Genomic DNA, 25,745 nt, shown 5'->3' on the forward strand with positions numbered 1-25,745 from the left:
GAATTTGCAATCAATTTCAAATTCTGAGAAGCTAATTGACTTAAAATTATTAATAACTATATTTTAGGCTTCCCAATTGCAAAAAGAAGTAATGTCACGTTTGGTTATCTGTAATTGCATATCGACTATAATGTGGGGGAGGGGGTTTCATTTATTTATCGATGCGGATTTGTGACAGTTTCACGATTGGTAGATTATTTGATGTTATTTTTGCTAATTTTTTGTTTAATGAAGTTCTTTACTTTTCTTTGGAAAACTTATTTTGTGGAAAAAGTGTTTTTTTTGTTTTTTTTCGAACTAAGAACGAAAATGCTTTTGTGTGAATAACTTATGTTTTTGAAAGGAAGGCATTTTTTTGTAATGAGACCCAGTCATTTTTGTAATGAGACTCAGAAAGCGTTTTGATTTGTATTTTTTCAGTAAAGTGCAAATTTTTAAGTGACCATTAAGATTGGGCCATGGGGGGAGTCTTGTTTTCTGCCATTTTAGCACAGAACTACGACTTTACCCCGAAGAGGACGAATTTGCAATCAATTTCAAATTCTGAGAAGCTAAGTGACTTAAAATTATTAATAACTATATTTTAGGCTTCCCAATTGCAAAAAGAAGTAATGTCTCGTTTGGTTATCTGTAATTGCATATCAACTATAATGTGGGGGAGGGGGGTTTCAGTTATTGATCGATGCGGATTTGTGACAGTTTCACGATTGGTAGATTATTTGATGTTATTTTTTGCTAAATTGTAAGTAATAAATTCTTTCTTGAAGTCACCTCTGGGATACACAATACAGAAATTTTCATTAAAGAAATTATGAAAAAATTGTTCTGGTTCAAGAGGTTTATCCGATATTGGAATGCAGTTTTTAGAATGTGCCAATGAAGATGTATCGCTTGTGGAACTTATTTTTAGCCTCAGCTTCTTTACTGGGCTTCTGTCTTCTTCATTACTTCTATATTCGTCTATTTTCCTTCTGGCAAAAAATAAAAAGTTGCAGATTTTATTTCTGTTCGTTTTAATGTCGCTCCATACTTTCAGTTTAAAAAACTTGTTTTGTTTTTTTATTTAATTTATGATCGTTTTTTAGTTAATGCAGCTTTTATTTGCATAAAAATTTTAATTTTCTTTTGCTAAATGGATGTCTTTACAAATAAACTTACGTGACTAACTTATATATTCATCTATTTTTCTTCTGGCAAAAAATACAAAGTTGTAGATTTTTGAAGATATGAGCTTTTTTTTCTTGTTCTTTTAACTGTTTACCAGCTCAATGCTGTCTAAACACTGCGGGAAACTTCCTAAGAAGAGTTTTTGATGCAAAACGTCACCTATGAAAAGATTCTTTTAAAAGAAACACTTCAAATTGAAAAAAAAGAAACCATAAGCAAATAATCTTAACAAAGTTTAATATCTTCCAATAGAAACTTACAAATCTACTTCACTTATACAAGTAGAATTATCTGGCAAGATTTCTGTTTCAAGAGGTTTATTCGATACTGGAATGCAGTTTTTAGAATGTGCCATTGAAGATGTATCGCTTGTGGAACCTATTTTTAGCCTCAGCTTCTTTACTGGGCTTCTGTCTTCTTCACTACCACCTGTATTTCCTTTTTCAACCGACCACTTCGTTTCCATAGCCTCAGAGTTTCTAAGTTTTCTTTTCAGCTTTTGCCCTGATGCCAGCAGACCACAGGACTTTAACTCACTTTCTGTTAGTTTGTTTATCACTACTATAGGGGTCTTCAATTGTCTCCGAATTCCAGGTATTTCAGCGAGGCTAATGAAACATCTTTCTGTCATTTTGTATTTTCTGAAATGCAAATTAAATTTAAGTTAATAAAGATTGTTAACTTTAATTATTTATTTTAGTAATTTAAAGCTTAGGATCAATTCCATTACCGCCGGAGTTTTTGAAGCACGATTCACGCTATTAAAGCTTAGTATTTCTGAGTCCAGTTGAAATGTGCATCATTTTAGAAAATTTTCTTTTTGGGGGAAGCTTTTGGTTCCTTTACGTGTACGTAAAGGATTGAAATACCCTTACAGGCGTCTTCTTTTCTTCGATATATTTGCTTACTTGGTTATTCAACGTAAGCAGCGAATTTATGGCAAATCCAGGGAAGATTTTTTTTTTTGAAACGCTTTCTGGGTTTCATTACAAAAGTGACGTTCCTCGCAAAAACATAAGTTGTTCCCACAAAAGGATTTTCGTTCTTAATTAGAAAAAAAAAACACTTTTTCCACAAAATAATTTTTTCAAAGAAAAGTAAAGAACTCCATTAAACAAAAAATTAGCAAAAATAACATCAAATAATCTACCAATCGTGAAACAATCTGAAGGTCTGATTTACATTCAGATTTATTGACTTTTTGGGGGGGGTGTTTCTCCCTTTTTCGAAAATCAGGCTCCCTGTTTTCAAAATCCCTTTTTCTTCTGAGGAGGGGGGGGATGTTTCTCCCTTTTTCGAAAATCAGGCTCCCTGTTTTCAAAATCCCTTTTTCTTCTGTAGTAAAGTAATAATTTATTTTAGTAAATTAATAATACCTTTTTGAACTTATATTGTTAGAATTGTTATTCAAAACTGTTTAAAAATCCATATTGAAACTACATTATATACTAAAGAAACTGAATACATTAACATCTAAAACAAAGCATATGCAACCCAATTTTCATCTTTAAAACGCTAAGATATCTATTATCAGATTCAAACGCTTAATACCCGCACGCATATGCGAGTCAAATTTCATCTTAAAGTGCCAACGTATCTGATAGAATAATTTAAGTCTTATGATCAATTTCATAAAACCTATAATTTTCACCTTTTTCTCCATTAAGCATCAATTACTTCAAGAAATTAATTCCACATTTTTGCAGATAGGAGCTTGAAACTTCCGAAGTAGGGTTATTGGTTTTTAGAGTTTCGGTAACTATTGAGTCGTGTCGCTCCTTACTTACAGTTCGTTAGCACAAACACAAAAATGTTATCACTCTTAACATTTAAATTGCAGTGATTTTATAATCTACCTATCTTGAAAGTGTCAAAAATCCGCATTGATAAATAAATGAACCCCCCCTCCCTCCCCTGCGCGTTGATCTGTAATTACATATAACAAAACGAGACAATAATTCTTTTTTAAAGTTTGAAGACTAAAATATATTAATTAATAATTTTAATTAAATTATATTCTAATAATTTTGAGTTGATTGCAAATTCGTCCTCTTCGGGGTAAAGTCGTAGTTCGGTGCTAAAATGGCAGAAAACAAGACTCCCCCATGGCCCAATCTTAATGGTCACTTAAAAATTTGCACTGTACTGAAAAAATACAAATCAAAAACGCTTTCTGAGTCTCATTACAAAAATGACTGGGTCTCATTACAAAAAATTACCTTCCTTGCAAAAACATAAGTTATTCCCACAAAAGTATTTTCTTTCTTAGTTCTAAAAAAAACAAAAAAAAAACACTTTTTCCACAAAATAAGTTTTTAAAATAAAAGTAAAGAACTTCATTAAACCAAAAATTAGCAAAAATAACATCAAATAATCTACCACTCTTGAAACTGTCACAAATCCGCATCGATAAATAAATGAAACTCAAAATTAACATAAATTTTTTTTTTTGAAGGTGGAGGGAGGGATTTTTACGTGGAGATGGGGATATATTTACTGTCATTATTTAGAAAACGATAATACAATAAATTAAAAAAAATTTAAAAAATCAGCATCGATAAATAAATGAAACCCAAAATTAACATAAATTTTTTTTTTGAAGGAGGAGGGAGTGATTTTTCCGTGGAGATGGGGCTAGATTTACTGGCATTATTTAGAAAACGATAATACAATAAATTAAAAAAACTGTCACAAATCCGCATCGATAAATAAATTAAAACCAAAATGAACATACATTTTTTTTTTTTTTTTTGAAGGGGGAGGGAGGGATTTTTCCGTGGAGATGGGGCTAGATTTACTGGCATTATTTAGAAAACGATAATACAATAAATTAAAAAAAGTTTTTTCAACTGAAAGTAATGAGCAAAATTAAAAAACTTAAAACGAAGAGAATTATTACGTATACGCTAAACAGTTCATGATAAAAAAAAAAGATAGTTTCATTTTTTTAAGGTTAATTTAGATGAGTTTCTGTGCGCGCACATAACCTCATCTAAATTAAACTTAAAAAAAATGAAACTATCTTTTTTTTTTATCATGAACTGTTTAGCGTATACGTAATAATTCTCTTCGTTTTAAGTTTTTTAATTTTGCTCCTTACTTTCAGTTGAAAAAACTTTTTTTAATTTATTGTATTATCGTTTTCTAAATAATGCCAGTAAATCTAGCCCCCATCTCCACGGAAAAATCCCTCCCTCCCCCTTCAAAAAAAAAAAAAAAAATGTATGTTCATTTTGGGTTTCATTTATTTATCGATGCGGATTTGTGACAGTTTTTTTTAATTTATTGTATTATCGTTTTCTAAATAATGCCGGTAAATCTAGCCCCATCTCCACGGAAAAATCCCTCCCTCCTACTTCAAAAAAAAAATGTATGTTCATTTTGGGTTTAATTTATTTATCGATGCGTATTTGTTAAAGTTTTTTTAATTTATTGTATTATCGTTTTATAAATAAATCCGTTAAATATATCCACAACTCCATGTAAAAAAAAAGCCCACATACAACAAAAAAAAAAATGTATTTTGAGTTTTAGTTTCATGTATATATAGATGCGGATTTGTGAAAGTTTAACGAGTGGTCGATTATTTTATGTTAGTTTTGCTAATTTTTTTTTTAATTAATTTCTTTAATTTTCTTTTAAAAACTTATTTTTTGTAAAATTTTTTTTTTTTTTGTTTTTTTTCGAACTAAGAACGAAAATCCTTTTGTGGGAATAACTTATGTTTTTGCAAGGAAGGTCATTTTTTGTAATGAGAACCAGTCATTTTTGTAATGAGACTCAGAAAGCGTTTTTGATTTGTATTTTTTCAGTAAAGTGCAAATTTTTAAGTGACCATTTAGATTGGGCCATGGGGGGAGTCTTGTTTTCTGCCATTTTAGCACCGAACTACGAATTTACCCCGAAGAGGAAGAATTTTCAATAAATATAAAATTCTGATAAGATTATTTAATTAGTATTATAACTCCATTACGTATATTAGACAATCGTGAAACATTAAGATAGGTCGCTTGGTGGGTTAATGACGGCACTCTCCCCTCGCCTGGGAGGGCGGGGGGGTGGCATTTATTTATAGATGCTGATTTGTGACAGTTTCATGATTGGTAGATTATTAAATCACTGCAATTTAAATGTTAAGAGTGATAACATTTTTGTGTTTGTGATAACGAACTGTAAGTAAGGAGCGACACGACTCAATAGTTACCGAAACTCTAAAAACCAATAACCCTACTTCGGAAGTTTCAAGCTCCTATCTGCAAAAATGTGGAATTAATTTCTTGAAGTAATTGATGCTTAATGGAGAAAAAGGTGAAAATTATAGGTTTTATGAAATTGATCATAAGACTTAAATTATTCTATCAGATACGTTGGCACTTTAAGATGAAATTTGACTCGCATATGCTTGTGGGTATTAAGCGTTTGAATCTGATAATAGATATCTTAGCGTTTTAAAGATGAAATTTGGGTTGCATATGCTTTGTTTTAGATGTTAATGTATTCAGTTTCTTTAGTATATAATGTAGTTTCAATATGGATTTTTAAACAGTTTTGAATAACCATTCTAACAATATAAGTTCAAAAAGGTATTATTACTTTACTAAAATAAATTATTACTTTACTACAGAAGAAAAAGGGATTTTGAAAACAGGGAGCCTGATTTTCGAAAAAGGGAGAAACATCCCCCCCTCCTCAGAAGAAAAAGGGATTTTGAAAACAGGGAGCCTGATTTTCGAAAAAGGGGGAAACACCCCCCCCCCAAAAAGTCAATAAATCTGAATGTAAATCAGACCTTCAGATTTTTTCACGATTGGTAGATTATTTGATGTTATTTTTGCTGATTTTTGGTTTAATGGAGTTCGTTACTTTTCTTTGAAAAACTTATTTTGTGGAAAAAGTGTTTTTTTTTTCTAATTAAGAACGAAAATCCTTTTGTGGGAACAACTTATGTTTTTGCGAGGAACGTCACTTTTGTAATGAAACCCAGAAAGCGTTTCAAAAAAAAAAATCTTCCCTGGATTTGCCATAAATTCGCTGCTTACGTTGAATAACCAAGTAAGCAAATATATCGAAGAAAAGAAGACGCCTGTAAGGCTATTTCAATCCTTTACGTACACGTAAAGGAACCAAAAGCTTCCCCCAAAAAGAAAATTTTCTAAAATGATGCACATTTCAACTGGACTCAGAAATACTAAGCTTTAATAGCGTGAATCGTGCTTCAAAAACTCCGGCGGTAATGGAATTGATCCTAAGCTTTAAATTACTAAAATAAATAATTAAAGTTAACAATCTTTATTAACTTAAATTTAATTTGCATTTCAGGAAATACAAAATGACAGAAAGATGTTTCATTAGCCTCGCTGAAATACCTGGAATTCGGAGACAATTGAAGACCCCTATAGTTGTGATAAACAAACTAACAGAAAGTGAGTTAAAGTCCTGTGGTCTGCTGGCATCTGGGCAAAAGCTGAAAAGAAAACTTAGAAACTCTGAGGCTATGGAAACGAAGTGGTCGGTTGAAAAAGGAAATACAGGTGGTAGTGAAGAAGATAGAAGCCCAGTAAAGAAGCTGAGGCTAAAAATAGGTTCCACAAGCGATACATCTTCAATGGCACATTCTAAAAACTGTATTCCAGTATCGAATAAACCTCTTGAAACAGAAATCTTGCCAGATAATTCTACTTGTATAAGTGAAGTAGATTTGTAAGTTTCTATTGGAAGATATTAAACTTTGTTAAGATTATTTGCTTATGGTTTCTTTTTTTTTAAATTTGAAGTGTTTATTTTAAAAGAATCTTTTAATAGGTTACGTTTTGCATAAAAAACTCTTCTTAGTAAGTTTCCCGTAGTTTTTAGACAGCATTGAGATTTTAAACAGTTAAAATAACAAGAAAAAAAAAAGCTCATATCTTCAAAAATCTACAACTTTGTATTTTTTGCAAGAAGAAAAATATAGTAATATATAATGTAGTTAATTAATTTTATTTGTAAAGACATCCATTTAGCAAAATAAAATTAAAATTGTTATGAAAAAAAAAGCTGAATTAAACAAAAAACGATAAGAAATTAAATAAAAAAAAAAAAACAAGTTTTTTAAAATGAAAGTAAGGAGCGACATTAAAACGAACAGAAATAAAATCTGCAACTTTGTATTTTTTGCCAGAAGGAAAATAGACGAATATAGAAGTAATGAAGAAGACAGAAGCCCAGTAAAGAAGCTGAGGCTAAAAATAAGTTCCACAAGTGATACATCTTCATTGGCACATTCTAAAAACTGCATTCCAATATCGGATAAACCTCTTGAACCAGAACAATTTTTTCATAATTTCTTTAATGAAAATTTCTGTATTGTGTATCCCAGAGGTGACTTCAAGAAAGAATTTATTACTTACAATTTAGCAAAAAATAATATCAAATAATCTACCAATCGTAAAACTGTCACAAATCCGCATCGATAAATAAATGACACCCCCCGCCCCCCCAGTCGCGGGGATATGTCCTTACAGATAACCAAACGAGACATTACTTCTTTTTGCAATTTGGAAGCCTAAAATATAGTTATTAATAATTTTAAGTAAATTATCTTCTCAGAATTTGAAATTGATTGAAAATTCGTCCTCTTCGGGGTAAAGTCGTAGTTCGGTGCTAAAATGGCAGAAAACAAGACTCCCCCCATGGCCCAATCTTAATGGTCACTTAAAAATTTGCACTTTACTGAAAAAATACAAATCAAAACGCTTTCTGAGTCTCATTACAAAAATGACTGGGTCTAATTACAAAAAATGACCTTCCTTGCAAAAAAATAATTAATTCCCACAAAAGAATTTTCTTTATTAGTTCTAAAAAAAACAAAAAAAGACACTTTTTACACAAAATAAGTTTTTCAAAGAAAAGTAAAGAACTTCATTAAACAAAAAATTAGCAAAAATAACATCAAATAATCTACCAATCGTGAAACTGTCACAAATCCGCATCGATAAATAAATGAAACCCCCTCCCCCACATTATAGTCGATATGCAATTACAGATAACCAAACGTGACATTACTTCTTTTTTGCAATTGGGAAGCCTAAAATATAGTTATTAATAATTTTAAGTCAATTAGCTTCTCAGAATTTGAAATTGATTGCAAATTCGTCCTCTTCGGGGTAAAGTCGTAGTTCGGTGCTAAAATGACAGAAAACAAGACTTTCCCCATGGCCCAATCTTAATGGTCACTTAAAAATTTGCACTTTACTGAAAAAATACAAATCAAAACGCTTTCTGAGTCTCATTACAAAAATGACTGGGTCTCATTACAAAAAATGACCTTCCTTGCAAATACATAAGTTATTCCCACAAAAGGATTTTCGTTCTTAGTTCGAAAAAAAAACAAAAAAAAAACACTTTTTCCACAAAATAAGTTTTTCAAATAAAAGTAAAGAACTTCATTAAAAAAAAAATTAGCAAAAATAACATAAAATAATATACCAAACGTGAAACTGTCACAAATCCGCATCGATAAATAAATGAAACCCCCTCCCCCACATTATAGTCGATATGCAATTACAGATAACCAAACGTGACATTACTTCTTTTTTGCAATTGGGAAGCCTAAAATATAGTTATTAATAATTTTAAGTCAATTAGCTTCTCAGAATTTGAAATTGATTGCAAATTCGTCCTCTTCGGGGTAAAGTCGTAGTTCGGTGCTAAAATGACAGAAAACAAGACTTTCCCCATGGCTCAATCTTAATGGTCACTTAAAAATTTGCACTTTACTGAAAAAATACATATCAAAACGCTTTCTGAGTCTCATTACAAAAATGACTGGGTCTCATTACAAAAAATTACCTTCCTTGAAAAAAAATAATTTATTCCCAAAAAAGTATTTTCTTTCTTTTTTCTAAAAAAAAAAAAAAAAACACTTTTTACCCAAAAAAATTTTTTAAAATAAAATTAAATAAATCCATTAAAAAAAAAATTAGAAAAAATAAAATCAAATATAGTTGTGATCACAGTAACAAACAATAAAGAGTTTGTTACATACTTAGAATTTTGTCATAATTTCTTGAACGAAATGTCTTTGTTTATCCAGCAGATTAATTCAAGAAAGAATTTGCTACTTACTTACAATTTTTTCATAATTTCTTTAATGAAAATTTCTGTATTGTTTATCCCAGAGGTGACTTCAAGAAAGAATTTATTACTTACAATTTAGCAAAAAATAACATCAAATAATCTACCAATCGTGAAAGTGTCACAAATCCGCATCGATAAATAAATGAAACCCCCCTCCCCCACATTATAGTTGAGATTCACTTAAAGATAAACAAAATAGACATTACTTATTTTTGCAATTGGGAAGCCTAAAATATAGTTATTAATAATTTTAAGTCAATTAGTTTCTCAGAATTTGAAATTGATTGCAAATTCGTCCTCTTCGGGGTAAAGTCGTAGTTCGGTGCTAAAATGGCAGAAAACAAGACTCCCCCCATGGCCCAATCTTAATGGTCACTTAAAAATTTGCACTTTACTGAAAAAATACAAATCAAAACGCTTTCTGAGTCTCATTACAAAAATGACTGGGTCTCATTACAAAAAATGACCTTCCTTGCAAAAACATAAGTTATTCCCACAAAAGGATTTTCGTTCTTAGTTCGAAAAACTGAAAGTAAGGAGCAAAATTAAAAAACTTAAAACGAAGAGAATTATTACGTATACGCTAAACAGTTCATGATAAAAAAAAAAGATGGTTTCATTTTTTTAAGGTTAATTTAGATGAGGTTATGTGCTTTTTTTTTTATTTAATCTACTTAAGAAGTGACATCAAAAGTATTGTTTTAAGTGATGGTAGAAATGATAAAGATCACGTTGATACGAGCATTAGCTTTTCGAATGACCCATTAAACGTGATTCTAAAATTGCTGGTAGTCCACTAGCCCCAGCTTTTCCACTTGAGACATTGCAACAAAAGTGCCGTTTTTAGTGCCGTTTTGAAGTTGCTGATGGTTGAATTTATAGGAAGAACGTAGATATGAGTAATATCTTTTATACGAGCTACTAAAAATCTGTATAGATACCTGCGATACCAATACGCCCAAAAATAATACTTCCGATACCGATACACTGTGCAGCCCTGTCCCCAGGGGACTTGGAGGGTCATAATATCACCAACACCAAATATATTTGACTCTAGCAATGTCACTTGTAAGCGCCAAATCTATTAAGTATCTGATGTAAGCACCCCATTCTTTAATTACCCGTGAGACATTCTTAACCATCGCAATACCCTTACGCTAATACCTTTTCGCAAAAAATTCGCAAATCTCGTAAACTAAAGAAGTAATTACCCTTTTCAAGAACATTACTCGTTCTATTAATGAATGACCACGGATTTAACATAAAAAAAAAAAAAACTTGTATATCACGAACTAGAAATCCACGTCAGAAAAACTTGTCCTTAATAGGACCGGTATTAAATGACTCGTCTCTGCGTCGACCTGTTTACCTAACAGAAAAACCTGTTTGGTACGGGCACGTACGCAAAGTATATACCATCAAGCAAATTCCATATGATTTTTCAAATTACTATAGAAATGATACCTCTTTGCTAATGACCCTGGTAACCCCAATTCGTTTAAAACCTACACACATATCTATGCCTCAGGCGTAGGGTTCAAATATATAGATGCCAGGCCCGTGGTAAGGCATATTACGCAATCACTGGCTGGACTGTGCATTGCCTTACTACTACTAGCCCCCCCCTCCACGCCCATCATTTTATTCACACATCCAATCAAAATTTTGAGATAACCATTTTTTTCAACGTAGTTGATTTCCAGATAGAAAATATGTTTTTGAGGAGGACACTCCCCCACAACCCTCAGGGCAAGGGTTTTAAGTTATGCCCTGGGGGCATATAAGATTTTTGGAGAAGGCGTTGTCGTAGAAATTTCAAAAAAGGCTCATTCGATAGGAAATTGAAATGGCTAGTGCCCTTTTTAATAGTTGAAACCTATTGGAGGGCAACTAACCCCCCTCTCACGCCCACCTTCTCCCCAAACACATCCAGTCAAAATTTTGAGATAGCCATTTTATTAAACGTAGTTTTAAGTTCTGGAAATTAGGTCTTTGATGATGATAACTTCCCCACAGCCCTCAGGGCAAGGGTTATAAGTTTTGCCCTGGGGGCATATAAGGTTTTGTATAGACAATATTGTCGTAGAAACTTCAGAAAGGGCTCATTCGATTAGAAAGTTAAATGGCTAGTTACCTTTTTAATAGTCGAAAATTATTCCAAGGCAACTGACACCCCTTCCACGCCCACCATTTTCCCAAACACATCCAATCATAATTTTGATATAGCCATTTTGTTCAACGTAGTTGAAAGTTCTGGAAATTATATGTTTGAGCAGGACACTCCCCCCACAGTCTTCGGGGGCAAGGGCTATAAGTTATGCCCTGGAAGGAATGCTCGTATAAACTTCAGAGAGGGCTCATTTGATTGGAAATTGAAAGTTCTAGTTCACTTTTTAATCGTCAAAAGATATTGGAGGGTAACCAGCTCCCCCCCCCCCAAACCCTTTTTTCCCAAATGCATCCAATAAAAATACAGCCGTAAAGGCCATATGGCTCCAATGTTTTATTATTATTTACTATTATTATTTTTATTTCTCAGAGGCACTTCATATGGAAGGGGTCGTCGTAGAAACTTCAAAGTGGGCTCATTCGATTGGAAATTGAGAGTTCTAGTGCCCTTTATAATAGTCGAAAGTTACTGGAGGGCAACTAGTCCCCCCCCCCTCCCCCCACGCCCATGAATCCCCCAAACACATCCAATCAAAAATTTGAGATAGCCATTTTGTTCAGCGTACTTAATTTCCAAATAGAAAATATGTTTTTGAGGAGGACACTCCCCCACAACCCTCAGGGCAAGGGTTTTAAGTTATGCCCTGGGGGCATATAAGGTTCTTATAGAATCTGTTGTCGTAGAAACTTCAAAAAAGGCTCATTCAATTGGAAATTCAAAGGCCTAGTGCCCTTTTTAATAGTCGAAGTGATTGGAGGGCAACTCGCCCCCCCCCCCCCATGTCCATCATTCCCCCAAACATTTCCAATCAAAATTTTGAGATAGCCATTTTGTTCAGCGTAGTTGATTTCCAGATGGAAAATATATTGATGACAAAAACTCCCCCCAGAGCCCGGGGGATAGACATTGTAAGTGTTTTTCTGTTGGCGTATATGGTTCTTATGAAAGGGATGCTCATATAAACTTCAGAGGGGGCTCATTTGATTGGAAATTGAAAGTTCTAGTTCACTTTGTAAGAGTCAAAAGATATCCGAGGGCAACTAGCCCCTCTCCCACACATCCTTTTTTCCCCAAGACCATCCGAATTTTTTTTTATAATAGCCATTTCATTAAAAATAGTTCAAAGGTCAGATAAGAAAAATTCCTGTGTCGACAGAACCCGCCAGGGCCCGGAGGCAGTTGTTATGAGTAATGCTCTAGGGATATATATAGTTCTTATGGAAGGGATGCTCGTATAAACTTCGGAGAGGGCTCATTTGATTGGAAATTGAAAGTTTTCGCTCACTATTTAAGAGTCAAAAGAGATCGGAGGGTAACTAGACTCCCCCCCCTCCTCCACGCCCTAAATGCATCAGATAAAAATTTTGAGATAGACATTTTGTTAAAAATAGTTCAATATTCTGATAACAAAAAACTCCGGTGTCAACACAGCCACCCAGGGCCCGGGGGTAGGCGTTGTAAGTTATGCCCTGGGGGATATATTGTTGTTATGGAAGGGATGCTCGTATAAACTTCCTAGAGGGCTCATTTAATTTGAAATTGAAAGTTTTGATTCACTTTTTAAGAGTCAAAAGTGATTGGAGGGCAGCTAGCCTCCCGACACACTCCATTAATTTTTTCCCAGAGGTACTTCATTTAGAAGGGGTCGTCGTATAAACTTTGAAGGGGGCTCATTCGATTGGAAATCGAGAGTTCTAGTGCCCTTTTTAAAAGTCAAAAGTGTTCAGAGGGCAACTGACCCCCTCCCAAGCCCCTTTTCTCCAAATACATCTGATAAAAATTTGAGGTGACCATTTTGTTAAAAATATTTCAAAGATCATATAACAAAAACTCCTTCACGTATAGTCATTTCGTTAAAAATAGTTCAAAGGTCAGATAAGAAAAACACCGGTGTCAACCCCCCCCCCCCCCAGGGCCGGAGCAGGCGTTGTAAGTATTGCTTTGGGGGCATATATGGTTCTTATGGAAGGTAGGTTCGTATAAACTTCAGAGATGGTTCATTTGAATGGAAATTAAAAGTTGTAGTTCATTTTCTCAGAGTGAAAAAAGATCGAAGGGCAACTAGCCCCTCCCGTTCTCCACGCCTTTGGGTGTATTGGATGGATAAACCCATCCGATAAAAATTTCAGGTGACCGTTTTGTTAAAAATAGTTCAACCATCAGACACTAAAACTCCAGGGTCGACACAACCCCCCAGGGCCTAGGTACAGACGTTGTAAGTTATACTCTGGGGATATATATGGTTATTATAGAAGGGATACTCGTATAAACTTCGCTGAGGGCTCAATTGATTGAAAATAGAAAGTTCTAGTTCACTTTTAAAGAGTCAAAAGAGACCGAAGCTTAATCTAGTCCCCCTCGCCCCTTTTCCCCAAACCCATCCGATAAATATTTTGAGACAGCAATTTTGTTAAAAATAGTTGAAATATCAGATAATAAAAACTCTGAGGTTGACACAAACCCAATTTTTCACTTTGATATTGTTACTTTGATATCAGTTTTGATACTTTGATGAATATTTTATTTTTTTTCAAGTTTGATTTTGAAATAATGAATTTTTATAAACTTTAAATTTTTTTAAATCAAAACGAAAAAAAATTGATTTAAAAAAAAATTTCCGAAAAATTATTTTTTAAAATTAAAGTAAAGGCAATTTCAAAATTAAGCTAAGCATATAAAAATACCTTTTTAAACTAGAATTTAAAACGACGAGAAATTATTATTAAAGAATAAATGAAACCCAAAACGAACAGAAATTAAATAAACAATCGTAGCAAACATACAACAAGTAATAATATAAATGAATAAATAGATCTTGATTCGAGTAATGCTTGGATTGAATATGAAAATAAAGCTTAAGTCGAAAAAAATGTTTTCCTATTGAAGTACAAATCAAACTTAAAACGAACAGAAATGTTCGTTTTTTCCTTCTCTCACTGTAAAAGTCTAAAACCTACTGCGTCATTGGCGCTTTACTGAAAACTATATGCGCCTTGAACAGTCATAAACAACATAAAATTGAATATTTGATGTATAATGATATTTATTGTCGAAAGAACCATCAGTTCAAGAATTTTTTTCACTGTAATTGTATTTTTATTTTCAGTGCTGTAAGAACTGGAAAAGAAAATATCTGTAATATAATCCGTTTTCAGTTAAGCGCCAATGACGCAGTAGGCTTTTGGTTTTCATTTACAGTTAGGAAAGGAGGCAGTATCCAAACACTTGTTTGTAGGAAAACTATATTCGTCTTTAACAACTTTAAAAAGAGCTAATGAATTGAACTGAATATTTGATGTATAATGATATTAGTTGCTGAAAGCTCATCAATTCAAAATGTTACTAGAATTTTAATGTTTATTTTCAATATTAAGTACAAAAGAAAATATTTGTCATAAAGTTGGTTTTCAGTAAAGCTCCAATGACGCAGTAGGTTTTAGACTTTTACAGTGAGAGAAGGAGGTCATATCCAAACTCTTGTTTGTGGTAATTTTTGTTCGTTTCAAGCATGATTTGCATAGTCAATTTAAGTTTCACTTGTTTTAAGACTTATTTATTAATGTACATTAATATCTATTGTATATTTGTTTGTATTGATTGTTTATTTAATTTCCTTTCGTTTTAAGTTTCATTTTTGCTTCAATAGGTATATATTTGGTTCGTCTTAAGCTTGATTTTCATATTCAATCTAAGCATTATTCACTTTAAGATCTATTTATTCATTTATATTATTACCTGTTGTATGTTTTTGCTCTGATTTTTTATTTAATCTCTGTTCGTTCTGGGTTTCATGTATTCTATAATAGTAATTTCTGGTCGTTTTGAGTTTGAATTTTAAAAGGTCTTTTTCATTTTTAAATGGCCTTTACTTTTCTTTGAAAAACTTGTTTGTCGGAAAGTTTTTTTTTTTAATTAATTCATCTAGAAAAGACTGAGAAATCTGGCTGAATTTCACTACTAGTTTTGGTAGTATTGAGAAACAAGAACGTGTTTTTAGATGTTTTTCTGACATGTTACACTAGGAAATTACGTGTCTAATTTAAAATTACATTAGATCTAATTTAATGTCTAAATGTTTGTTTTTTTTTTTATTTTTTTTTTATTGAGTTTTCTTTTCTCATTTTTGAAGCACCATATAATGATTTTTTTTTGTTCTTCATAATCTGTTATACGAGAAGGGTCGCTTTTTTGAGAGTGTTAATATTTATTCATTTTCAATTATCTTTAGAAGTTGAAGAGACATTCCCAGATTTTAATGAGGATATTTTATCATACAAACACGAAGACGTTTCTTTGGTGGTCCCTGCTGACGTATCTGAACAGCTTACTCGTAATTTCAAACCTTCTGAGTTTCAATCAAATATTCCCGAGAATGGAAGTGAGTTTTCTGACATTTTTTCTTATTATTAAGTCAAAAACTCATCTGACTTACCTAAAAAACGTAATGGAAAATAGTAAAGTTTTTTTTACGTCGACTCTAAATGTACATCGCAAGGATATCATGTTGGACATTTTCGTGGCAGAGCAGTGTATGATTAGGGAACCAAGGGAATCAAAATTAAAGCTTTTTTTCCTTTCCTCGCTCTGTCTTAAGTCTAGTCACTCTTGAAAACGGTAATTTTGTACGATTATTATTTTAGTTTTTATTAAACTATTCAGATAGTTTTGATATTATAAATTATCTCCTTAATTACCACTCTGAATTGTGGAGTAAAAAATGCAAAAAATTGTATTTTTTTTTCACTGAAAAGAGAACAAAACACTTGTACCGCCCGTTTTACGCGCGTAGATTGAGTCACATTGTCAAAATTGAGTACAACTCTTTTCTATTGAACAGATATAGAATAGTGAGAACATGTCGATGTTAAGTAAGAAAAGCGATGTTTTATGAATCAGGAGATAAAAATTAAATTAATGTAATTTTTCAATTGTCAACTAAATTGGTAAATGCAACAAAATAGGATAGTCTAACTGGTCTTTCTAAAAAACTTCCTTTAGGTAAGTCAATTGATAAATAATTTGAAGCGTTGAATCTCGAGGAATTTTGGTAATTAACGTGTTAATACATAGCTTAAATTTTTAACTGTTCACTGAGATATACATTTATTGAAAGAGTTGTATTTATATGTGAAACCAAACGACAATATTTAAGTACAACAGATCCTAACAAGCTTAATGTACTAGTAATCATAAGAAGCTTAAGGTATTAGTAATCTAAGAGCTATGTCCCAACCATTAGCGAATACTAGCTATCTTCATCTCATTGCACCTTCATCAATTTGCTAGGTGATCATTGAAGTTCGAATTCCATTCCTGGGATGTTCATTGTCCTAACCCTTTTAATTTCTAAGATACCAAAATCCACCTTAACTGGGATTAAAACAGGGATGATGTATAAAAGTCAAATACCTCCATTCGGCTTACTATTTGAGACACAAAATTGTCATTAGCCTATGCTAAGATTAGTATGATATATCAAATTCTACCTAACTTGAACGAACCAGGGAATTTAGTATACGTTAGTAGGGGTTCAAAACATTGTCACTGGACGTATTATAAGTTTTACGTTTATTGCTGGAAGTTTTAGTCTCATAGTTCTTCTAGTTTCCAAGATAGCAATCCCAAAATCCTTTAGAATTTTTGGAAATTTTAGGAAAAAAATTAAAGATTATTTCCGAGTATAAATTATGGCATTTACAGTGGAATTACATACAAATATTTGACGAACTTAGAAGGGCATAGTATCTTTTGACTTACTTCAACATTATTAAAAACGTACTATGAAAGTTTTAACGTAATATCGCCAGTTTTTCCTGGAATATTACATTTAAGCCTTTTTGGTAATCTTATTTCACATACTATCTTTTGATTTAGTTTCACATATCCCTCGATTTTTCCTGAAAGTTTCAACTTAATACTCTATTCTGTTCATAAGATATTGCATCTATGCCATTCTGAAAACCTAAATCAACTTTTTTTTAGTTTAGCTCAGTTGTAGATGCTGTTGTAGTTGTTACAGGCCTTATAGTTTCACCTCAATATCATAAACCATTGATGTTAGAACATTGCTGCATTTATCCGCAATACCATTAACATCACCTTGGAAATTGCGAAGACGTCCTCCTTACGATATTGATGAACCTAAACTCTTTATATTCAGTTCATTAATAGTAGCAGTATATGTACGTAGATGTATCCCTGAAAGTTTCAATTTAATACGTTATTGCTGAAATATTGCTTTTACGCCCTTTTGTCAATTTTTATTCACATAGTATTTCTTTATTTCTCAAAACTTTGACCTACATGCCCATAGCCTCGTTCTTTTACAACACACGCCTCCCTTTCAAAAATTACAAACCCAATAGGTAAACATCGGAGAACTTGTATAACTTATAGCCCTGGGCCCCTAGATTCTGGTGGGGTATATCACACGCAGAGGAATATTGGTAGGAACGTTCTATCATTTTGGGTTAAATGGTTATATCGAAAATTTTGATTGGATGTTTTTTAGGGAAAGCAGCTAAAGGGCAGCTAAAGTTGAAGATCGCATAGATCGCAGATCGCAATTCGCATAACTAACGTATATTAAAGCGAAATTTTGTTGAATTCGTTTAGTAAGGTTTACTGTTGAAATTTTTTTATGTCAAATTTATTTATATTTGTTAAAGATGATTTATCAAAACATAATCAGAAGGTCTTTGGAATTCCAAACCTTCTTTTGTTTCCTAAACGTGAAGATGTTCCTTTGGGTAATTTTTCTGGCTTTTCAGGACCTTGTGAACTTCATGACTTTTGACAGTCATGGTATATTTCTTCTTTTTTTTTCCTTTTTTTTAAAATCAAATGTATTTGATTATGGGCTATTAAAAAAAAAAAAAAAATAGGACGGATAAGTGGCCGAAATTATATGTATTTAGACTAATCTGAACACAAAATTTTTCTCTTATCTCAGCTCATTGTTCTAAATGCTTTACCGGTTATTTGGTTTAGGAAGATTGTTTTCTGTATATATATATATATATATATATATATATATATATATATATATATATATATATATATATATATATATTTATATATATATATATATATATATATATATATATATATATATATATATATATATATATATATATATATATATATATATATATATATATATATATATATATATATATATATATATATATATATATATATATATATATATATTGTTTTCTACGATACCTGCTTGCTCTTTTCCTTATAGTACAGAAATCATTCGATTCATTAGCGCAAGATTTTTCTTCTGAAACATTCACAAATTAGTATACGAGGTAGTTTATTTCATATTTTTCTGGCAAATTCATCTCGGCTGATCTCCTTTTTGTGACTCTTCCGAAATACAGTTTGGTACCCTGGAAGGATCTGTCACTGGTTTGATGCTCTTTTTAATCTGTGTTTATTACCTTGTTTATGCGGTTGAAAGTTCAACTCTTGCTCTCATATATGTCAGCCAGGATCTACCTGCAACAAGAACTCGTCTTTCCCAGATATTAAATTGAAAAAAAAGTTTTTTTAACTGAAAGTAAGGAACGACGTTAAACCATAACACGAACAGAACGGATTCCATATATGAATGTGGCTGTCTGCTCCTCAACACCTTGCTCTTTACGTTAAATTATTTTATTGTTTTAAAAAACAGAGTTGTGAGAAAGAGTCAAACTTTAGCGTAAAGATCGAGGCGTTGAGGAGGGGAAAGCCCCTTTCATATACGGTATAATTTCTGTTCGTTTTAAGTTTTAATGTCGCTCCTCACTTTAAGTTAAAGAAACTTGTTTTTTTTATTTAGTTTTTGAACGTTTTTAAATTAATGCAGGTTTTGATTTTGGCTCACCGTACATGAATAATTAAAACAAAATTTACATATTATATTTGGTTAAATGGCTTTCTCGAAACTTGTTTAATTTTATTTACGAACGTTTTTATTAGTAATAAATATACGTAACTTAGAATTAACTTACGTAACGAACTTCTATATTCATAAATTTTTAACACGTATATTAGGGGGTTCGCCCCCTAGTCAATACCCTGATCTTTAAACTATAGTTCGAATTTTTTTTCCAGTTCTTTAAAAATGACCTCTTAATCACAATCAGTTGATCAGTTGAAAAACTTGTTTTTTTTATTTAATTCCTGATCTTTTTCTTTAATAATGCTGGGAAATCCGGCGCCCCCTTCATAGCAATGTCCCTTCCCCCATGAAAACTTCCTTCATGGAAAGATCCTTCCCTATAGCCCCCGCCCCGCTCCTTACCCCCCCTCCACCCCCCAAAAAAATAAGAAAAATTATTGCAAAAAAAAAAAAAAAAAAAATCACTTTTAAAATTTATTAAATTTAATAAATTTAAGACCTCCCCCAGGTGACTTTGGGGGATCAAGTCATCCTAAAAGACATTTTTATCATATTTTCAACCATGCTGAACAAAATGGCTATCTCAAAAATTTGATGGGGTGACTTTGGGTAAAAATGAGCGTGGGAGGGGGCCTAGTTGCCCTCCAATTGTTCTGGTCACTTAAAAAGGGCACTAGAACTTTTAATTTCCGTTCCAACGAGTCCTCCCACGATATTTTAGGACCACTGGTTCGATACGATCACCCCTGGGAAAAAAAAAAAAAAAACAAACAAACAAACAAATAAACACGCATCCGTGATCTTTCTTCTGGCAAAAAATGGAAAATTCCACATTTTTGTAGATAGGAGCTTGAAACCTCTACAGTATGGTTCTCTGATACACTGAATATGATGATTTGATCTTCATTAAGGTTCTATAACTTTTAGGGGGTCTTTCCCCCTTTTTTCGAAAATCAGCCAAATTTTCTCAGGCACTTAGCTTTTGATGGGTAAGATTAAACTTAATGAAACTTATATATTTGAAATCAGAATTAAAATCTGATTCTTTTGATGTATCTATTGGTATCAAAATCCCGTTTTTTAGAGTTTCGGTTACCATTGAGCCGGGTCGCTCCTTACTTACAGTTCGTTACCACGAACTGTTTGACACTTGTCACTTTTGGCGATAACAGTGCTGTTATCACAGCCAGTAGAACTGAGTTTCATGTTTGTGTAAAGATGACAGCCCTCTTTGAAAGCGTTATCCAGGTTTTTTTTTTGTAAATTTCCATGCTTTAAATGTTTGAAAGTCTTCTCGTCTCATTTTCTTCAGAGTCTCATAGCTTGCCCTGACTTTAATGAAGTACATAAAGAGGAAATAGGCATGACTGTGGCTGGTTCCTTGGTATCTTGCTTGATGCAGATTTTTACCATTTAACCCCTTTACGCATAGTGTCCTCACCTGAGTACGTCAACCTCTCGATTTAACTTGTACCGCAAGGTAGCTCGTAACGCTTTCGGGGTGATATCTTTTAGTTTTGCACAAGTTAGTCCTGCATGCCATATTTTTTTCGCTTTAGTCCAGGCATAGACAGAATATTGCAGATTTTTCTTGGATTTATCATGTCAGATAGAAGAAAAGGTCCTGAACCAGGTAAGAGTTGAAATTTTATAACTCGGTAAGTATGAATCTGAGGCATTTGTATTTTTTAGCATGAATAATTGAATGTTTGACAGAACTTTTAGAGAAAACTTTTTCGAATGGCTGCGACTTTTTTTGGTTAGGCAGTGCTGGTATAAAAGTTGAGTGTTCTCATTTGAGGAAAGTGTGCATAAGTTGATGTTTTCACTAGAAAGAAACAAAGCAACAAGGAAAGATCTGTGGGTTATATATTCGGCTGAAGAACATCTCTTCATGTCGTTAAAAAAAATGCAGAATGTAGATGTCAAACAATTTTTGAGGGACCTCTGGAGTCCTATTTATAGTGTCCCCAGCTTAGGACAATGGGTAGCAGATAATACAATACTGAGTGTGATTAGTGTGATACCAGCTGGTGATTATTGCTTTTTCTCTTCCTTGTTTAGTTGTTCCTTTTTTTAAGACCCTCTAGAAGAAGTAGGCGCATCCAAAATAAAGGTCAAATCCGGAATATCTTTGACGAGATTGGTAGTGAGCAGTCTAAAAGGGAGGACCTATCTCATGGTGAGGAGGAGGAAGCATACGTGCCTACTGACAGTGTCATACTCCCGAAAAAGAAGACACCCAAGATTTTGATGTCTTAGATGTTAAGACACGCCAGCCCGCTGCAGAGACGGGTAAAAAAACAGAAAAGAAACTTTCGTTACCAACAATGGCAAGTGGAACCCTCGTACAACAGCCTTAGCCTCTGATATTGACGAAGACCTTGACCCCATTGTTTACTTTGATAAGTACTTTCCTGAAGAATTTTATGAGGGGTTTGCTAACTACACAAACTTGTACTCCATACAGAAAAATGGATTGAGCATTGGTACCACTCAAGAACAGATCAAGAGACTCGTTGGCATGCATGTTGCAATGGGTGTCTTCAAGTTCCCGAGATATAGGATGTTTGGGTCCCCAGCCACTAGGATACCCCTGATTGCTGTTGTCGTGAATATAAATAGGTTCCAGCGTCTACGGACCTCACTCCATGTTGTTGACAACTTGAATGATAGGAATCCGAACGACCGTTTATGGAAAGTTCGACCAGCAATTGATACGGTCTTGACACGAGTGTGTCAACTACCATAAACAGAAAACCTATCAGTGGATAAGCAGTTGGTACCGTATACAGGCAAACTTGAAATAAAATAATATAAAAGAGGTAAAGTTTGTGCATAAGGCATCAAGGTCTTTCTCTTATATACTTCGGGCGGTGCCAAGTTAAATTTTGAAGTTTACAAAGGGAAGAAAACACAAATCTTGGAAGACTTTAGAAAATATGGTCTCGGAGCTGGTATAGTCCTCCAGCTGGTGAGTGTAATCAATCCCTCGCCATACACAAAAGTGTAATATGACAATTTCCTTGCTTCAATCGAACGACTTTTAGAGTTGAAAGAAAAAGGAGTACTTTACATTGATACTATCCAGGCAGATGGGATCCAAAGTGTGCCATTCAAAACTAAGAAAGACCTAAAGATAACAGGAAGGGGCAGCTTTTCTGAAGTAGTTGGGGGTCAAGATGAATTTGTCTTGGTACGCTGGCTGGATAAAAGCAGCATGCAGCTAGCTTCGACATATGTGGGTGGAGGTGAGGTCAGCAAAGTAAACAGATGGTCAAAGGCTGCAAAGAAAAAGATAGAAATCACACGACCACAGATTGTCAATGATTATAACAGAAGTATGGGTGGAGTTGACAAAATAGACCAGCTTTTGTCTTGTTACAGAACATTCATCAGATCAAAAAAGTAGACCCTCAGAATGATTTTCCACATGGTAGACCTTGCTGTTTGTAACTCATGGCTAGAATACAAGAGTGACTGTGATTAACTGAAAATCAGCAACAAAAGCCGTCTTGACCTACTTTCCTTTCGTCTTGACGTTGCACAGGCTCTCACCCACGCTGCTGTTCCAGGCAAGAAGCGAAGCAGGTCAAGGACTTCATTTGACTTGGATTATGACGAAACAGACGAAGGTCTTGGCGAGGCGTCTAAGAAAAGGACGAAGAATAGTGTTCGCACCGGACGGAGCGCTCGTTCTGACAAGAGGGCTCATTCGCCAGGAAAGACCGACAAGCAGAATCGTTGCAAGAACTCACTATTTGTTATGAAGACTCGCACAATGTGTTTGAAACGCAAAATCCCTCTGCGTAATGTCAATGGGCGGAATTGTTTTGGTGAATTTCACGCTAAGTGATTAGTTGTATGCTTATTCAGCACTTGCCTTTTGTACGCTTTTTACCTAAAATATAGTCAATTTTGATCAAGTGAAGCACACTGTCCTCGAATGAGAACACCGCAAAAATCAGGCTTGCCATCAGAGGTTCAGCTAGAAAATTTTACCCCTTGTATTTTAGCCATGTATCATTAACCCAACAAGATTTCAGATTTTTTTCCCATCGGGAAAAAAATCTTGCGTTTAGGGGTTAATAAACTAAAGATGCTTTCAGGCTCAATAATTCGAATCCTTTTCTACAGCCTAGTTCAGTCTAATGTTTTGAAAAATCCTGTTGTCTGGGTGTCAACTTTTCCCTCGTCACTAAAGAAGCTGTCAGAACTTTGTGATAAAAGAAGGATCATTACGCAGGAAAATAACCGCTCTTAATTAGAACTCTTGCTTGATTTGAAATCTTTGTGCTGTCTGCCTTATGCTTCTTTCACTTTCCTGCAGTTGCATTACCAAATTCCTGCTGACCTGTGTTATAATATCTCTTCTATTTCCGATCAGTTCTCTTATCATCCCTGCACTTCCAACAACTAACGGATTCCTGATATTCGATCACTGCAGTCTGACTTTAACCCTCTGATAGCTTGTAATATGAACAAAAACACCCTCCCAGAGTTTGTGCCAATCTACCCCTCCGGTACCTTCGAATGAATTTCTAGTTAGATGTTTTTTTTACGGATTCTGCTAGAGTAAGTATCTCCCAATTAGGTTTGTATGTTTGTTAGAGAATAATTTATGAAGTTTTATTGTTTCTAGCGATTTGAAACCAGGCGCTTCTTCCTTGTCTAAATTCTGATTTTGGGGACCTGTCAGGTGAGGGATTGGATTTCTTTTTTTGTTCCTTCTTGGCCGGGGAGCCTTAGGGGTAGAGTGTGTTGAAGTTGTTTTTATTATAAATTTATTTCTAAATAAAAGAATTCTGATTTACAACAAAAGTTTTGTAATGAGAACTCTAAGGGTCAGACCCGTGTATATGTTAGCCGATGAGAAAAGATAAATTACACCATAGACTCTTGTCCTTCTGAACCTAGAGGCTACAATATTGAAGCCTTTATAAAGCAGTTATGTCTCTTTATTTATTCGAATATACTTTGCTTTTAATGACGTTCCTGCTTTTAAGTTTTTAAGGGTTTCCTGCTTTTATATTGTTGAACTTGTTTGCCAATTGTAAAGATATAAACCTGCTTTGTAGCCATGCTACCTTCGGTGGTAGAAATATGGCGTTTTATTTTTTTATATTTTTTTTTTAAGAGAAATCACTTTATTTACATAAATATTTACAAACTTCCAGAAGCCTGTTTATCCAGGCTTGTCAGGCACTATCTCCTTTCAACTTAACATCCTCGCATCTTTTAAACAAAAAAAAAAAAAAAAAAAAAAGACGAGAGACTTCTTGCTCACTTAATTCTCCGACGGGTACCATTAATATTCACTACCAATCCTCATACTTTTTGGCACTACTTGAGGTAAAAAAAAAAAAAAGAAAAAAAACGCATTAATCAAAATCATAACAACCAACACAATGACCCCTTAGCAACCTACGGAAATCGAGTCTAACCGTCTGGTCTAGAATCTCACCTGGTAGTCTTTCCCATGTTAACGGAAGCTAGTGTCAGAAACGGCGAGAAACCAGACCGAGTCGATGGTTTCCTTGATTGTTGAATCATACTTGTGTTACTAGTACCATATTGATGATTTGGAAATTTAACGCCCTGGTCGGTAGAAATAGGGATAGATGGTATCATAGCCTGGATAAATTTGGTGTAGGAAAAGAAAACAGTTATCAAACAGTTCGTGGTAACGGACTGTAAGTAAGGAGTGACCCGGCTCAATAGTAACCGAAACTCTAAAAAACGGCATTTTGATAGTAAAGGATATATAAAAAGAATCAGATTTGTATGCTGATATCAAATATATAAGTTACATAAAATTTAGTCTTACCCATCAAGAGTTACACGCCTGAGAAAATTTGACTTATTTTCGAAAAAAGGGGTAAACAACCCCTAAAAGTCATAGACCTTTAATTCAAATCACACCTTCAGATTCAGCGTATCAGAGAACCCTACTATAGAAGTTTTAAGCTCCTATCTGCAAAAATGTGGAATTTTGTATTTTTTTGCCAGAAGAAAGATCACGGATGTGTGTTTTTTTGGTGTTTTTTTTTTTTTTTTTTTTTTTTTTTAATTTCCCCAAGGGTGATCGTATTGATCCAGTAGTGTTAGAATATCGTGAGAGTGCTCATTCGAACGGAAATTAAAAGTTCTAGTGCCCTTTTTAAGTGACCAAAAAAACTGGAGGGCAGCTTGGCCCCCTCTCACACTCATTTTTTCCCCGAAGTCACCCAATCAAAATTTTGAGATAGCCATTTTGTTCAGCATACTCGAAAATCTAAGTAATATGTCTTTGAGGATGACTTAATCCCCCACAGTTCCCGGGGGAAGGGCTGCAAGTTATAAACTTTGTCTAGTGTTTACATATAGTATTGGTTTAGTAGTAAGGCCCCAATTCGT

The 25,745-nt window shown here is 33.5% G+C and overlaps 1 protein-coding gene across 1 annotated transcript in view; it reads left to right on the forward strand.

Moving 5' to 3' along the window:
- Positions 1-25,745, forward strand: part of LOC148941623 (uncharacterized) — a 171,070-nt gene that overhangs the window by 82,326 nt on the left and 62,999 nt on the right. The window contains exon 4 of the mRNA XM_089104362.1: positions 15,684-15,833. Coding sequence (XP_088960488.1) covers positions 15,684-15,833 — 150 coding nt within the window. The remainder of the gene's footprint in view (positions 1-15,683; positions 15,834-25,745) is intronic.

Source organism: Artemia sp. Qi Xiang Cuo, chromosome 18 (assembly GCF_049724085.1).
Source record: "Artemia sp. Qi Xiang Cuo chromosome 18, ASM4972408v1, whole genome shotgun sequence".
NCBI classification, from domain to species: Eukaryota; Metazoa; Arthropoda; class Branchiopoda; order Anostraca; family Artemiidae; genus Artemia; species Artemia sp. Qi Xiang Cuo.